The following is a 14,186-nucleotide window of genomic DNA, read 5'->3' as shown; positions in this document are numbered from 1 at the left end:
CTGCCATCGTGAAGATCAAGTAGTCTTTTAGCCAAACCCTTCCTTGAAGTACAAGGAGAAACTGGTTCCCCAGGAGTGTCTTTGACCCACGTGTGTGTCCCCCCTCCACAGGCTTACTTCAGACGGAGGGCGCACCCAGTTCCGTGGGCTGGACATGGGCAGATTTAGGAATGGAGCTGCCCACCTTGGAACTGTCAGGAGGGCAGGGCTGGCTCCCAGGTACCAGGTGTGCCTGAGGTTGCTTGGCCCACGCTGCCCCAGGGGCCGAGGGGACACCTTGCATTTCCAACACTGCAGAACAGAGCCTGACAGCAGACGGGCCAGACCCTGGTGACACAAACATGGATGTACCACCTGGTTTCAGCTTGCCAGAAGTGGAGTCCAGAGTCAAACCCACCATGCCAAACTCTTTCCCGGAAAGGACAGAGGGTAAATACCCGGCAGGCAAACAATTCTGGACTAACAAGGAAATGAGGTAATACATCAGGTTCAAACAGAGAAAGGCGCCCGAAGAGCCCAGAAATAAAAAATTAGAAGGATGTAGCCTTTGTATAAGTCCCCGTGGCAAGAGGCAGATTAGTAGCCTGGCAATATCATTCGCTAGCCCATAAAAGCGGAAGGGACAATGGGAAAGGAGCTGCAGATAGAAGATGGAAGTGAGAAAATGGGATTCGGACGTTTAGGGAAAACCAAGATATCTGACTTGAGCCTTCTCTAAGTCTTGTTAATTTCTTCCAGGACATCAACCAAGGGAAACGGGAGGGAGAGAGGCCAGATTAAAGGAGACATAGGAAGAACTAGAGAGCTAAGGAGAAAGGTGGTCTGGCCCAATCTCCTGATCTTCCTTCCATAGATGAGGAAAACCAAGGTCCAGAGAAAGGATGCCACTTTCCCACAAAACCAGACTCAGTGGCTAAGACTCTTGAGTTCCCTGTCTAGTGCTCTCAAGCCCTGCCCATCAGGAGTGATCCATAGGCCAAAAAGGGAGGAGGAGATTAAAGTCCTGCCAGAAGAAAGGCAAGCTACACACTCGGAAAGAAACCACTCTCCTGAGGCTCCATCACTTCTCAGCCAGACTGGCACCATGGTAGGTGTTTATTTTAATGGGGGGAGTTCTTCTACTGCTCTCTGGAGCATTCCAGGGCTGGAGACACCAGTGAAAGGAGCTAGTTTAAAGGGAGGCCCAGACACCCTCCCTACCCTGACCTTCCTTGGGCTGGCCAGGGCACAGAGCGACAGCCAGCGTACCACCGAGGTGTGAATGGGCCCAGCCCTACTCCCTGCCAGGCACCCCTGACCTCAGCTCTGCAAGCCTGTGGTGCCAACACAGACCATGTGTTCGCCAGAGGGCCCCCACCCCCATGATGAACGGTCCAGAATCCCAGCCACAAGGCCAGAAGTACTGAGCGCCTGCTGCCCAGGTGGCCTTCAGACTGTACATGATGGGGAGAGGCTAGGTACCGGCTAGGTCTGATGGGCACGCAACAAGTCACCCCACACCTGGCAACCTGGGCAGGAAGGAGGCCCTCCTTGGCCCAACTTGGCTGGCCAATGTGTGATGGTCTAGGTGCCCCCTGGCTTACCTCCAGCTAATGCCCAGCTTCATGCCCAACGGGAAATCCAAGGCCTAGAGGGCCACCGCCACCCCGTGGCCTTTTCATGCCATGTGGAGAGTATGAAATAACTCCTAGAAGCCTAGACCCTTCCACACAGCCTCATTCTTGGCCTCCCCTTCCTGAAGTGAGAATTTCAGAGCAAGGGGAACTTCTGGTTGAAATCTGAGGTAGAGGGGCACCTGGGTGGCTCAGTTGGTTAAGCATCTGCCTTCAGCTCAGATCATGATCCCAGGGTCCTGAGATCAAGCCCCACATCGGGCTCCCTGCTCTGCCGGGAGCCTGCTTCTCCCTCTCCCTCTGCTGCTCCCCTTGCTTGTGTTCCCGTTCTCTCCCTGTCAAATAAATACATAAAATCTTTAAAAAAAAAGAAAGAAAGAAAGAAAAAGAAAGAAAGAAAGAAAGAAAGAAGAAAGAAAAAAGAAAGAAAGAAAGAAAGAAAGAAAGAAAGAAAGAAAGAAAGAAAGAAAGAAAGAAAGAAAGAAAGAAAGAAAGAAAGAAAGAAATCTGAGGTAGAAATAGGGGCAAGAAGATCTGGGGGGAAAGCCCAATGTCTGAGGAGAGATAAGAAGGTGGCAACAGGGGGTGCCTGGGGGGCTCAGTCAGTTAAGCGTCTGCCTTCGGCTAAGGTCATGATCCCGGGGTCCTGGCATGGAGCCCCACTTCACTTCCGGGCTTCCTGCTCAGTGGGGAGTCTGCTTCTCCCTCTGCCTCTGTTCCTCCCCCATTCATGCTCTCCCTCTTTCTCAAATAAATAAAATAAAATAAAATTAAAAAAAAGAAGGTGGCAACAGTTTGAGACCCAGCTGTGCTTTGCTTTCTGGCAACAGGAGGCTACAGACACTTAACTCTGTCTACACAGCAGTCCCCGAAGCTCACTGCACACCCCATCCCCCCCAGTATGTACCGGAGTTTGAGCGCATGCCCACAGCCGCACCCCTCCCCCACAGGCAGCCCAGCCTCTGCCCTACCGCAGGGGAATGAATCCCCTGACCCCAGGCACCATTCCAGGCCTAAGTAGGTCCCACACCCCAACCCTTCGTGACCTTCTAAGGTGACCCCACCAGCAGCTCTGCTGGTGGCAGGGGGCTGCCTCACAAGGGCACCTGAGGCCAAGTCTAGGTCCCTGGGGTCCCTCACCCTGGCGCCCACGCAGCCCCCACCCATCTGTCCACCCCGGAGACCTCCCACAGAAAAAGCGGAGTCCAGGGCAGGGAGGGGCCTCCACGTTTTATTAGGAATAGGGCAGAAGCAGAGGCTGGAAGCAGAGCAGCCGAGTTCTTAACGACAGATAAATTAACCGCAGTGCGGGGATGGGGGTGGGGGCTGGGCCAGGCGCTTCAATATAAAAAAACCACAAAAAGACAGACAAACGGACCCCAAAGACATGGGGCAGGGGAGGGCAGCACCATCCAGACAGCAGGGAGGACCAGGGCAGACAGAGAGAGAAGGCAACTTGACCCTTCGCCCCCCAAACTCCACCGGCCCGGGGACTCTGGGCTGGCCCCTCGGGGCTCCAGGGCAGGGAGCAGCCAGGCTGGAGATGGCACAGCTGGTGGGCGGGAAGCCCAGCACCACAAGGTGGCTCAGCCTCAAGGGGGCGCTGGGGGCCGGGACACAGCGACCTTGAACCCCCAGGCCCTCAGAGGACGAGCCTTACTCCAGGTGAGAGAAGGGACCAAGGGTGGGGTCTCTCCCTGAGCTGACAGTGGGCATCCCCTCCACAGCAGCGGTGGGTAATGGGGTGTGTCAGGGACCCCCTTCACCTTCTGATCCATCTGCCTCCTTGGTCCCTGCAGGGAGGGGCCCCATGGGCCCCAAGGGATGGGGCACGAGGACAGCTGGTCCAGTCAGTGGTCTCCAACGCCAGAGAGGGGCCCTAGTGTGGCGCAGCCCCTCAGCCCTGACTCCCGCAGGAGGAGAGTGAATCGTAGAGGGAGTCACTGAGAGACTCTGAGGTCTCCAGACCTGGGGGGCCGCCACTGGCCACTCTCCCTTCCTCGCCCACGTCCGATGTGCTGGGCGTGCGGCTACCTCCAAATGCCGGGCCCTGGGGTGTAGGGGCTGGGTGGCTGGGCTCCAGGCTCCGCTTCTGGTCCATGGGCAGGGCCTGGGAAAGGAAGGGAAGCTCAGGAGGTAGCTCCTTTCACCCCTCCCCAGCCGGGCTGGAGAGGTGCTGGGCTCTGCCCATCTGACGGGGTGCTGCAGAGGGGGCCCACCAAGGTGGCCCGAGGCAGAACTGAACATGGTCCTACTGAGGTTCTGGGGAGGGAGAGAAACCCTTTCTCCAAGAGGGGTGTGAGAAGGGGCAGGTGGGTGGGCTGCCCGGAGGGGCATCCAAGGGGGCTGACCCTTCAGCCTCTTCTAAGACAGGGCTGTACCTCGTTGCAGGAACTGCTCTCCCCATGTCCCTCCTGCCCTCCAGGCCTGTCCCCTTTCTGGCCATGCTCACCATGGGGTTCCTGGGCAGCCCCTCCAATTGTCGGGATGGGCATAGAAAAGGGTCAGCGGAGCTGTTGGCTGCCCTCGCGTTGGGGAAGGTCCAGTTCTTAGCCAGCTGGACAGGAGGGGGAGGGCCTGGGTCTTCACAGGGATCTGCATGGGGACAAGGGGAAGGTGGGTGGTGGCAGGTAGAGCTCCAGGGATGACCCGCCCTTCTGCCCGTCTACTCACCGTCAGGACAGGTCTGATGGCCCCGGTGGCCCGAAGCGGCGGTGAGCAGCGCGGGGAAGGCTGACATGCTAGGGTGCCGCCCGCTCACCAGCAGCTCCTCTATGCCTGGCACCTCACGCTCCAGCGTGTGGGCACGGCGGGGGACTTTGGTAAGGGGTGGGGGCCGAGCCGGGGGCACTCCGGGTGGGGGGTCCAGCCGTGGTGGCTTTGTCTTGGGAAGATTCTTGCTGGGGGTCCCATTGCTGCCATGGTCTGGGGGTGGAAAGGTCCCAATGCCACTGTCCAGGGTTCGAGTCAAGGAGCCACAGGCTGGGGAGGGGAGGGTAAGTCAGGGAGGGGAGGCTGCAGGCTCCGCCCCTCTGCCTTCTTCTTCCGGCTTTCTGCCCCAGCCAGGGCTCCCCACCTGGGCAGGGCCCCTCCTGGCCCAACAGGCTGTCGTCACCCCTGCCAGTCCTCCCCCTCAACTCCCCTAGACGTGGAAGGATATGTGGGGCGGCGGGGAGGGAAGCAGGCCAGGTACCCAAGGGCAGGGAGGGATTTAGTTCTGTGCAGTTCCAGTGCCTACCTGGTGCTTGGCCCCAAGATGGCACTCAGGGCCTAGCACCTGCTGCAGTGACAAGAAAGCAGTAAAGTGGGCAGGGGCTGAGGGGCAGGTCCCATCCTTGGCCCCTGACCCTGCTGACCTGTGAAGTGTGAGGTGGGCACTGGCTCAGCCAGGCTGTCCTCTGAGGGCATCTCTTCCCGCCTTCCCGGCTCGCTGTTCGGCTGTGTGGGGGTACAGGAGACCTCAGAACCCATTCCTTCCACCCCCGCCCAGGCCCCTCCCCAAGCTCTGTCATTAGGACCCCCGGAGCCCACCAGCCCCCAGAGACCACGAGTACACCCAGCAGCTTCCACGACCCAGGGAAGGGGGACCCTCCAGGGGGTGGGAGATCTGGCAGGGCCACAGAGCCAGGCCCAATACCTAGCCACCAAGAACCTACCTTTCCAGGAGGTTTTCCACAGCTCTGAAGAGGCCCCACCAGGCCATTTCGAGGCCCACAGGCTGGCCAGGGGTTCTTGGGGTCAGAGGACACTGGCTGGTGGAAATCGCCATACTCGGGTTTGGGCTCCCGCCAGTTCTTGGGCGGCAGCTCCTTGCCATCCACCCTACAGGCAGCGGGGTAGACGAAGGTGAAGGGAGGCCCGGGTGCACCCACTCGGACCTCACGCCCTCCGGTGGGGCTGGGTCTAGCGAAATCCCCACTGCCCCCGGCCCCTGGGAAAGGGGACATAGCCCCGGTGGCTGCCGCCATCAACTCCTCCTGATGCTGGGAACAGGCAGAAGCTCTAGGAAAAACCTCAGAGAAACAGCAGGGGAGATGGGACAAGTTCTCCAAAAGCCACACAGGGTCAAGCCTAGAGACCTCTTGACGCCATCTGCTAGTAGATGGCAGCCTGGTCACCTCCTGGTCCACACAGGCCACACCCCCACCCGGTGCCCAACCCCTATGGACATTCTGCCTCATCTGGCCTGGACGGAACAACCCCCAGACGGGACGGCCCCTCCTCTGAGCCACCGCTCCCGCTGCTGAGTCTGTGGCAGGTGGCAAAGGGCAAGATGGGGAGCGGAGCCCCGTGTGCTACAGGACAGAAAATCCCAGAGTAAGACCCCTATCAGCCCACGGTTAACTCCAGCTGACGCTGGAGGCGACTCAGGAGAATGTGGACTGTTAACTCTTCTTCAGTGAGAAGCTGGGTCTCAGCACGTGCAACATCAGGCGGCCAGAGAGGAGGGGGGCTGGGGCACAAAGCCCAGGCTTCCGATCTAAGCCCCGATCTTTCCTCTGGGCCAGCCCATTAGCCCCTAGATGCTTTGGGGGCATTTTACTCGACCTCCTGCCCTTTCTGCTCTCAGGGAAAGCAGTCCCAGCCCCAGGAGGGCCCATGGGGGGTGGGGGGGAGTGCCCCCAGCTACTCAGCGCCTGCTGACCGGGGCCAGGCCTTCCTCACCTGTTGAGCAGCTGCTGCATGAAGGTGTCCGCGCCCTGGTACATGCCAGCCAGCTGGCCCTGCACCTGCCCCAGCCCCGTACTCGGTCCCGGAGCCGGTCCTCCGGGCCGCGGCCGGGCCCGGCTGCTCAGGTAGGCCTTCTCCTCCTCCAGTGCCCGGCGGAGGTCTTCCGCCTTAGCCATCAGCTTGGAGATGTTGAGGCTCTCGGCCTCCAGCTTCCGGGCTTCCACCTTGACCTCCTTCCGGAGCGGGGAGCCCCCGCCGGCCGCTTCCTTGCTCTTGGCGGCCTCTGCGCGCCGGTTCAGCGCCGGCAGCTTGCTCTTCTTCAGGCCGAACCAGCTGGCGATGCTGCTGGCGTTGCGGTGCTTGGCCTCGGCGCCCGGTGCCCGCTCCTGGCCCTGGAGCCGCAGCACGTTCTCCTCGATGCCCTTCATCACCTTCTCCTCGATGGCCGAGTGCGGGGCCCGGCCGTCGGGGCCTTGGCTTGGGTCTGCAGGGCCAGGGGCAGGGGACGGAGGCTGGGCCGGAGCGCCGCCGCTGCAGTCGGCCCACGGTGGGCCCTTCCCCTTGTCAGGCTTAGGGGGCTCCTTGGTGGTCGGTGGGGCCCCCGGGCGGGGTACCACCTTGGTGGGGGACTTGGAAGGTAGCTTCGTTGGGCTGCCATGGGGGCTCTTATTGGGCTTGCCAAGGCTGGGGGCTGAGGTGGGCACTTTGGCAGGGGTGCGGGGTACCTGGGGGCACAGGGCCCCTGCCAGCCGGCTCTTGGCCAGCTCCACTTTGGTGAGGCAGCTCCTTGGTGAGACGGGCTCCAGGTCCACCCGGGCCCCCATGGAGTGGGAGGAGTAGACTCGGGCCCCGGGGTCCCCCAGGAGCCCAGGGTCTTGCTGCTTCAGGCTGCTCGTGCCTAAGGCCACTGCCCCCCGCAGGGCCCCCTTGGCTTCTGGCCCCTCAGGAGGCCGGGGGGTGGGAGGCGCCACGTCTCCAGGGCTCTCCGCTGACCTCCCTGCTCCCCGCACCTTCTCGGTGCCAGGCCTGGCTGGCACCCCGTTTTTCTCTGGCCCTTCGGGGCCAGTCTTCAGTTTCCCCAGGGCTGCCAGTCTGTCCCGCAGAGGGGTGTAGCCAGGATCCCCAGGTCGCCGCCCTGCCCCCTGGCTGGGCTTCTTAGATGAGCTGCTAGGGGTCCGGCGGCCAGGATGGGGAGACTCCGAACCGGCTTTGTCCAAACTCTTCTCCTGGGCATTCCCATAGGAGCAGGATTCTGGGAGGCAAGGGCTGGAGGGAGCTCCAGGACTTCTGAGGACCTCAGGGGCCCGTGGCACCTCCAGAGTTAATTGTGGGTAGGTGGGTACCTGCAGTGGGGATGGAGGTGGCTCTGGGGAAGGCCCCCTAAAGGTGCTCCGGGAAAGGTCCAGGATGTTCTCATAGCAAGGAGAGACCACGGGTCCCGGGGACAGCGTGGTGGACAACACTGGCTGGGGAGGTCTGAGCTGTGCAGAGTCCAGAGCTGCAGAGCAGGGGGAAGGGCTGGTGGGCAGGCCCTGTGCTCCCTCCGGGGACAGCTCTCCTCCACTCAGACCCCTGCGGGCCAGCAGCGGGGAGGGGCTGCCATCAGAACCACTGTGGCGACAGGGGATTCGGGAGTTCCGGGGAAGCTGGGGGCTGAGCTGGGGGCCTCCTGGGCTGGGGACCTTCTCCGAAGCTGGAGGCAGCTTTAGAAACTTGAGACCTCTGGCTGGAGAGGGCAGAAGGGGTCCCTGGACTTCCCCGGGAGAAGGGGGGCCAATTTGGAGCTTGCTTTTCACCTGAGATGAGGAGTAGGGGTGGCCAGGCCGCAAGCCCAGGGGGGCATCACCCGCACCCATGAACATGCTGAGGAAGGGGAGGGGCCCCTGGCCCTCTGAGGTAGCACCAAAGCCCGGCCTGTGGGCCTCTGGGGTACCCCCACCCCAAGCTGACTTGGGGAGGCCTTTGGACTTGGACAGCTGTGGGGGGCCCTGGTCTGGGGAAGATGGCTGCCCGGGACCTGGCTGGTCCCTGTTGAGTGGGCCTGCAGCCCCGGCCAAGAAGGCCTGTAGGTAAGACTCTGTGTCCTCAAGGAGCTGGCCCAGGTTCAACTGTTTGCGGGCCAGGGCCCCAAGCAGGGTGTCAGGGCTGGGGGCCTCGTTGGGGTCACCTGCCTCATCCGAGGAGGAGGAGCTGCTGCTGCCTGGGGCACAGGGTGGCCCAGAGCCAGTGCCTTGGGCCTGGGAGGAGCCCCTACCAGGGCCCCAGGGCCGCCCAGCACCCTCTTCCTCCCCTGGGCCCCCCAAGAGGCGCTCCCAGTGTAGCAGGCCTCCCAGGCTACCAGGGCCTAGGAGCAGGTAGGGGGCCCAGGAGGAGGGTTCAGGCTGGGGCGGGCCACACAGCTCGCCGTTGATCGGCTCTGGGGAGCCGGGACCCTCGCCTGGGGGCCGCCATGGGGTGGCAGGCGAGCAAAGAAGCAAGGGGTCAGTTTCTTCCAGGGCTCTCAGCACCTCCAGGATCTGCGCTTTCTTTCGAAGGAACGGGGACAGGGCATCCAGTGCCGGGGGTGGGGCGGCCGGGGGTCCCGGGGGTCCTGGGCCTCCTGGCCGCAGCTGCTGCTCCCAACACACCTTCGGGGAGAAACAACATGAGGAGGGGCCCGCGTGCAGGCCTAGGACCTGAGCTGGGCCAAACTGAGTATGTCAGGAACAGAGCTGGCCTGGTTTTGTCCGAGTCCCCAAAAGGAATTAACAGCTTCTCGGATAGGACAGCTCAGCTTCCTTAAGTCACTGAGCCCTGGTTACCCCAACTCTTCCTCCTGGTGTACCTGGGGTGGGGTGGGGACCTCACCTCCCTTCCTGGTTATCCGAGCACCCCCCTGCTTCCACCCCCCACTACTGTTTGGGTCAGCAGGGTTGACACCACCTACAACCCTGATATCTATCTATGTTTGCCCCAGGGGAGGGAGGCCTGTCCATTTTCCAGGCTCCAGAAAGAACACAGAGACTCAAGAAGGGGATGCTATGTGGCCAAGTGCTAAGTCAGTCCCTGCCAGCAAGCCCAGGCCTTCTCGGGTCAGACAGCTGTCCTGTGGACCTGCACCCCAGGGAGGAGGCAACTGCGACAGCTCCACGGCAAGCCTCTCCCCGTTTCTGCCCAGCTCCTTCTTGGGCCCAGCTCATCTGGCATAGTGGTTAACCACACAGGCCCCTGAGCCAGACTATGTAGGTTCAAGTCCCAGGTCGACTGCTCAACTAGTTATACGGACTTCAGCTAGTTTTTTCACCTAAGCTTCACGGCATCGTCTATAAAATGGGGTGGTAATTGTGCTTAACCTCCTAAAATAAAGGAAACCACGGAAGCAAAAGAAAAAATGAGTAATAGTTCTAGACTTGAATAGAGACAATTGTGAATATAGGTCAAAAATTATTAAAAAATATATAAACGAGATCCAGGTGTGCAACCCAGAGCGAGAGCTCAGGAAATGGTAACCACGAGTCTACCACTAACCAACTTTGCTCGCAAGGCTAGTGACTGGCGGTCGGGTCCTGTTTCTCCCGGTCTGAGGCTCATACCCAGATGAGGATCTGGGCACCAGGGAGCAGCCCTCCCCCTGGCACTCCTTAGGAAGCTGCAACAGAGAACCGACTGAGGAGTCCGTCGCCAGCAAAGCCACAGAGCACTCTGGCCAGCCCTCCTACCTCTCTCTGCCCAGCACAGTGCCCCAGCGGCAGCGGGGTGGTCGGTCCCTCGGCAGAGCTCAGGGAGGGAGAGGCCGGTAGCTCTGAAGGCGGCTGGAGCGGCGCAAGTGGGATCTGCAGGGGAGAGGCAGAGTTAGCACTGGGGCTGTCTGTCCCGGGTCCGTACCCCCTCACGAAGTTCGGCCTTCCCCTCCAGGGCAGGAAAATGTTCTTCCAAGTCTGCTCCTTTGGGGACATCTCTTGGCCTCCAGTGTGGCTTCTGCCACCATCCCTGCCACTTGGTCAGAGGAGCCTCGGGAGACTGTGCACAGGTGGAATGAAGACATGTGAGCCCAGGTGGCAGGGAGATGCCCTGGGGCTCTGGAGAAAAAGAAGGTCCCAGGGGCAGAGGGCAGTGGCAAGCCTAATTTGCGGCTCCAGGACCGCTCTGCTTCTCTGCGGGGCCCCCTTCCGATTATAGAGGGCCGGCCCCCAACAGCCCCTTCCTGTTCTGCCTATGACCCGAGCTTCCCCGGGACAGCTGAGACTGGCGCAGAGGCATCTGTTACTGGGTCCGAGAAGAGAGATGGTAGGGGTTCTCATCTCTGCTCCCCCCCGCCCAAATGGTCTCTGAGGATGACAAAAGTACCACTACGGAATCATGGGTCACCTCTCTCTCAGTCCCTGTGAATGTCATTTCCATCACCGAGGCGTCTCGACTAGACAGGAGTCAGCTTTAAACTCCTGCCTCTGGGGTGTTTCTCCCTCTTCTGGCCGGCCAGCTACAGCCCAGATCCTCACTCCTCTGGCCTGGATGCTGCTCAGCGTTTGTCTCCCCGACCTGGTTCAGTGGCTTTACAAATCCCTTATCCACGAAGCAGAAGTATTTTTTTTTCCTTTTCCTCTAAAGCCTCCTATTCCTGCCCACTTGCCGAAGGAGACAGGTCTGGACCCCTCTGCCGGCATTCTGGGCCCGGCCTGCTGGTCCTTCCCTGATGCCACCTCTGGTTCTTTTTAAGATTTTATTTATTTATTTGACAGAGAGAGACACAGCGAGAGAGAGGGAACACAAGCAGGGGGCAGAGGGAGAGGGAGAAGCAAGCTTCCCGCGGAGCAGGGAGCCCGACGCGTGGCTCGATCCCAGGACCCTGGGATCATGACCTGAGCTGAAGGCAGACGCTTTACGACTGAGCCACCCAGGCGCCCGCCACCTCTGGTTCTCACTGCTATTCCTTGGCATAGCCTCCGTTCCAGCCCAGCCGAACAGCTTGCTTCTGCCCGGGGTTTCCCTGCAGTTCCTCCCACAGGGCATCCCTTCTCCCCACCTGCAACTCTACTTTTTAAATCGCCCGTGCAGCAAGGCCCAGGTCCAGTGTCACCTCTCTAAGGCCACTCTGCTGGCCTCTCCCCGCTCCGGGCTCGTGGACAGTACTGTCACCCAGCTCCGTACTATGGCTGTCTGCAGACCTGCCTTAGCTCGCAGCAGACCGGAGCAGACTCAGGGTTTACGTGCTCTGCACCCACCACAGCCCTGTCCAGTTCCATACACGCGTTGGCAAAGGCGCTGCCCACAGTAAGAGCTTAATTAGCATTTGCTCAATGGAGCTTTCATCCTAGCAAAGCACAACTTGAGAGTAACATTAATAATATAAATAGTTGCTAATCATTGACTACAACTATGGGCCAAACACTATATATTATTTCATTTCATCCTCATGATAACCTGCAATATGGGTATCTTAATCCTCACTTTTAAGAAAAAAACAGGTTCATAAGGTTAAATAATTTGCCCAGGGTCACATAGCTAAGAATTAGCTAAGTTAGGGGCCCAATCCAAGCGTATCTGAGGCCAAGGTTTATGCTCTATTATGTCATGTTACCACTGGGGAAGATAGATCTATTGCCCCAAACCCCTAAAGGTCCCAGATTTCCTTTCAGTGATTTAAGGATGATCTACACCTCTGTTATCACTGGTCGCCAAGAAAGGTATGCACGGGGTGAGCTTGGCTAGCGGGGTTAGGCCTCTGGGGATCCCAGGGGGACCTGTCCAGGGCAGGAAGAGCTACAAAGTTACTGCCATCAACTCAGACCCAGCTCTGCATGGGCCTTGGGGAGAGAGCCTCCAAAAAGGCCATGGTGATGAGAAGCCTCAGCCAGTGAGCCGTGGGGCATCCTGCTTAAGGTCTGGGGGCCAAGAGCTGCCTGGCTCAAGGGATGGGAAAGATGCCAAAGGGAATAGGATTTACCTCCCACCAGGGGTGGTAGACTTTAGAGAATTGCATCAGACAGATACACCCAGAAGGTGCTTTTCTTCTTGTCAAGGTTGGGGGTGGGGTAGGGATGTGCTGGCTGAACCTGAGAACCCAAGGTTCACTTCAAGTCCCTGGAGCTGGTCCTGATCCTCCCACCCCCATATCTCACCCCAGCCTTGGGGCTCCTGATACAGCGACCGCAAGTGACATCTTTTTTGTTGTTCTTTTAAGTAGGCTCCGTGCCCAGCATGGAGCCCAATATAGAGCGTGAACTCACAACCTTGAGATCAAGACCTGAGCTGAGATCAAGAGTCAGCCGCTTAACCAACTGAGCCACCCAGGCGCCCCCCAAGGGACATCTTAACTGAGTACAGGATTCACACCTAGTAGCCTTCTGCTTTTCCCGGATAAGGCAGGTGTCAGGTCTACGATCAGGGACTAACGTTTGAGGACACGCCTGTGTGTCACTGTGCGAGCATATGCAACTACACACCCACACAGAATGACCCGGGGCGGGGGGTGGGGGGGTGGGGGGGGTGGGACGTGCCTTTCCTGACCTCTCTGTGACGCCCAGCACTGGGCGCCTTACGCCCAGCCCCGCCCCTGCCCCTGGCCAAGAAGAAGCAACATGGTGGCCAAAGGGGCCCCTTGGGAGCTTGAAATCATTGCATTTTCAGCCTCCACCCATCACCCCACACAGGGCAGGAGCCAAGCAAGAACCTTCTCTGTCAACAACAGGGATGACATCCAGTGGGGCAAGGAGCACCTGGGAGGCGGGGGAGAGCCAAGCTTGAGGGGACTCAGGGAGTCGTCCCCTCCCCAACTAAGGCTCAGATCTATCAGGCTAGATGGGCCTTTCCCAGATGGCCACAGCCCCCAGAATGGAGGGGAATGGCTGGTGGCCCGCTTCTTCAAGTGTCGGGAGAAAACAAGGTGATGATGCTGATGGGGCTGGGAGCGGCAGGAAGCTGAGGCAGGAGGAGGGAAGGAGAATCGCTTGTGCCCACCTGAGGGAGGGAGCCTGTCGTCAGCTGGAGTTTCTGCTGAAACAGGGCGCTCAGCATCTGGTTCTGCCGTTCCAGGTCAAACACCCTCTTCTTCAGCTTGATGCACTCCTCCCGCAGGTCCTGAGCCCAGGGAGGCGGAGGGAGACAAGGAGAGGATAGCGGGGAGGGGGCGAGTTGTATGAGCCCGGTCTCCTTCATCAGAGTAGCGGGCACTCCTGCTGGGCATGCCCTTCTCCTGCAGCCTCCTTCTAGGGGAAGCTGAGCCTGCCTACGTTTGTAGCTGTCATATTTTCTGGGGATGGTAAATTCTCTAAAGTCTACCACCCCTGGTGGGAGGTAAATCCTATTCCCTTTGGCATCTTTCCCATCCCTTGAGCCAACCCCCTGCCTCTAAGAAGCCACACATCAAAGAAGGGCCCATATAAGGCAGAGGAAGACCTGGGGGTCAGAGTGGCTCAGAAGTCAAGAAGTTCCCACAGTACTTGAGTAAATATTTAGATGCCACCTTATGCTCACAATATTAACACTGCTATCAAGGCCATCACAATCTGGAGAAACCAGCTGGGGCCAGGATTAGGGAAGATTCAAGCCCAAATCAAAGTTACCATAGCTCGAAGACCTGGCCTTACCTAGCCCACCTCTCCTCCAGGTAGAACAGTATGGACCTGTCCGAGGTGGGGAGAAGGAGCCTTGTTGGAGGGTCAATAGGCCACTTCCACCAAGCTCCCTCCTCTAGCCCCTACGTGAGTAGGCTCAGGGGTCCCCAGGAAGGACTTCCCCTGCTGTATTCAGGGCCTCTCCCCAGGGCGTCTGGGCTCAGGGGCGAGAACGTCTCCCGTGGCTGCTTACCTTCTGGTTTAGCAGTGCCTGCACCACATGGTTGGCAACCTGGGGACAGAGGGCCCGAGGCACAGCCATCAGCCCACCAGCCTCTGCCTGGAGCACCGACAACCCGTGCTCCTCCCA

The 14,186-nt window shown here is 59.6% G+C and overlaps 1 protein-coding gene across 9 annotated transcripts in view; it reads right to left on the bottom strand.

Moving 5' to 3' along the window:
• Positions 1–2,828: 2,828 nt before the first annotated feature.
• NCKAP5L (NCK associated protein 5 like) overlaps positions 2,829–14,186 on the bottom strand; it is a 31,124-nt gene continuing 19,766 nt past the window's right edge. For 8 of the 9 annotated variants that reach the window (XM_035002712.1, XM_035002708.1, XM_035002716.1 and 5 more), the window contains 9 exons: positions 14,070–14,108; positions 13,221–13,340; positions 9,983–10,096; positions 6,279–8,911; positions 5,270–5,435; positions 4,970–5,051; positions 4,287–4,595; positions 4,066–4,208; positions 2,829–3,723 (listed from right to left, as the gene is read on the bottom strand). In XM_035002712.1, the coding sequence (XP_034858603.1) occupies positions 3,511–3,723; positions 4,066–4,208; positions 4,287–4,595; positions 4,970–5,051; positions 5,270–5,435; positions 6,279–8,911; positions 9,983–10,096; positions 13,221–13,340; positions 14,070–14,108 (3,819 nt within the window). In that variant the 3' untranslated portion in view covers positions 2,829–3,510. The remainder of the gene's footprint in view (positions 3,724–4,065; positions 4,209–4,286; positions 4,596–4,969; positions 5,052–5,269; positions 5,436–6,278; positions 8,912–9,982; positions 10,097–13,220; positions 13,341–14,069; positions 14,109–14,186) is intronic. The other variant, XM_035002714.1, reaches the window with a different exon arrangement.

This window comes from Mirounga leonina, unplaced genomic scaffold (assembly GCF_011800145.1).
Source record: "Mirounga leonina isolate KUSES-001 unplaced genomic scaffold, KU_Mleo_1.0 Mir_126, whole genome shotgun sequence".
NCBI classification, from domain to species: Eukaryota; Metazoa; Chordata; class Mammalia; order Carnivora; family Phocidae; genus Mirounga; species Mirounga leonina.
This window is presented reverse-complemented; position numbering and strand designations above follow the sequence as displayed.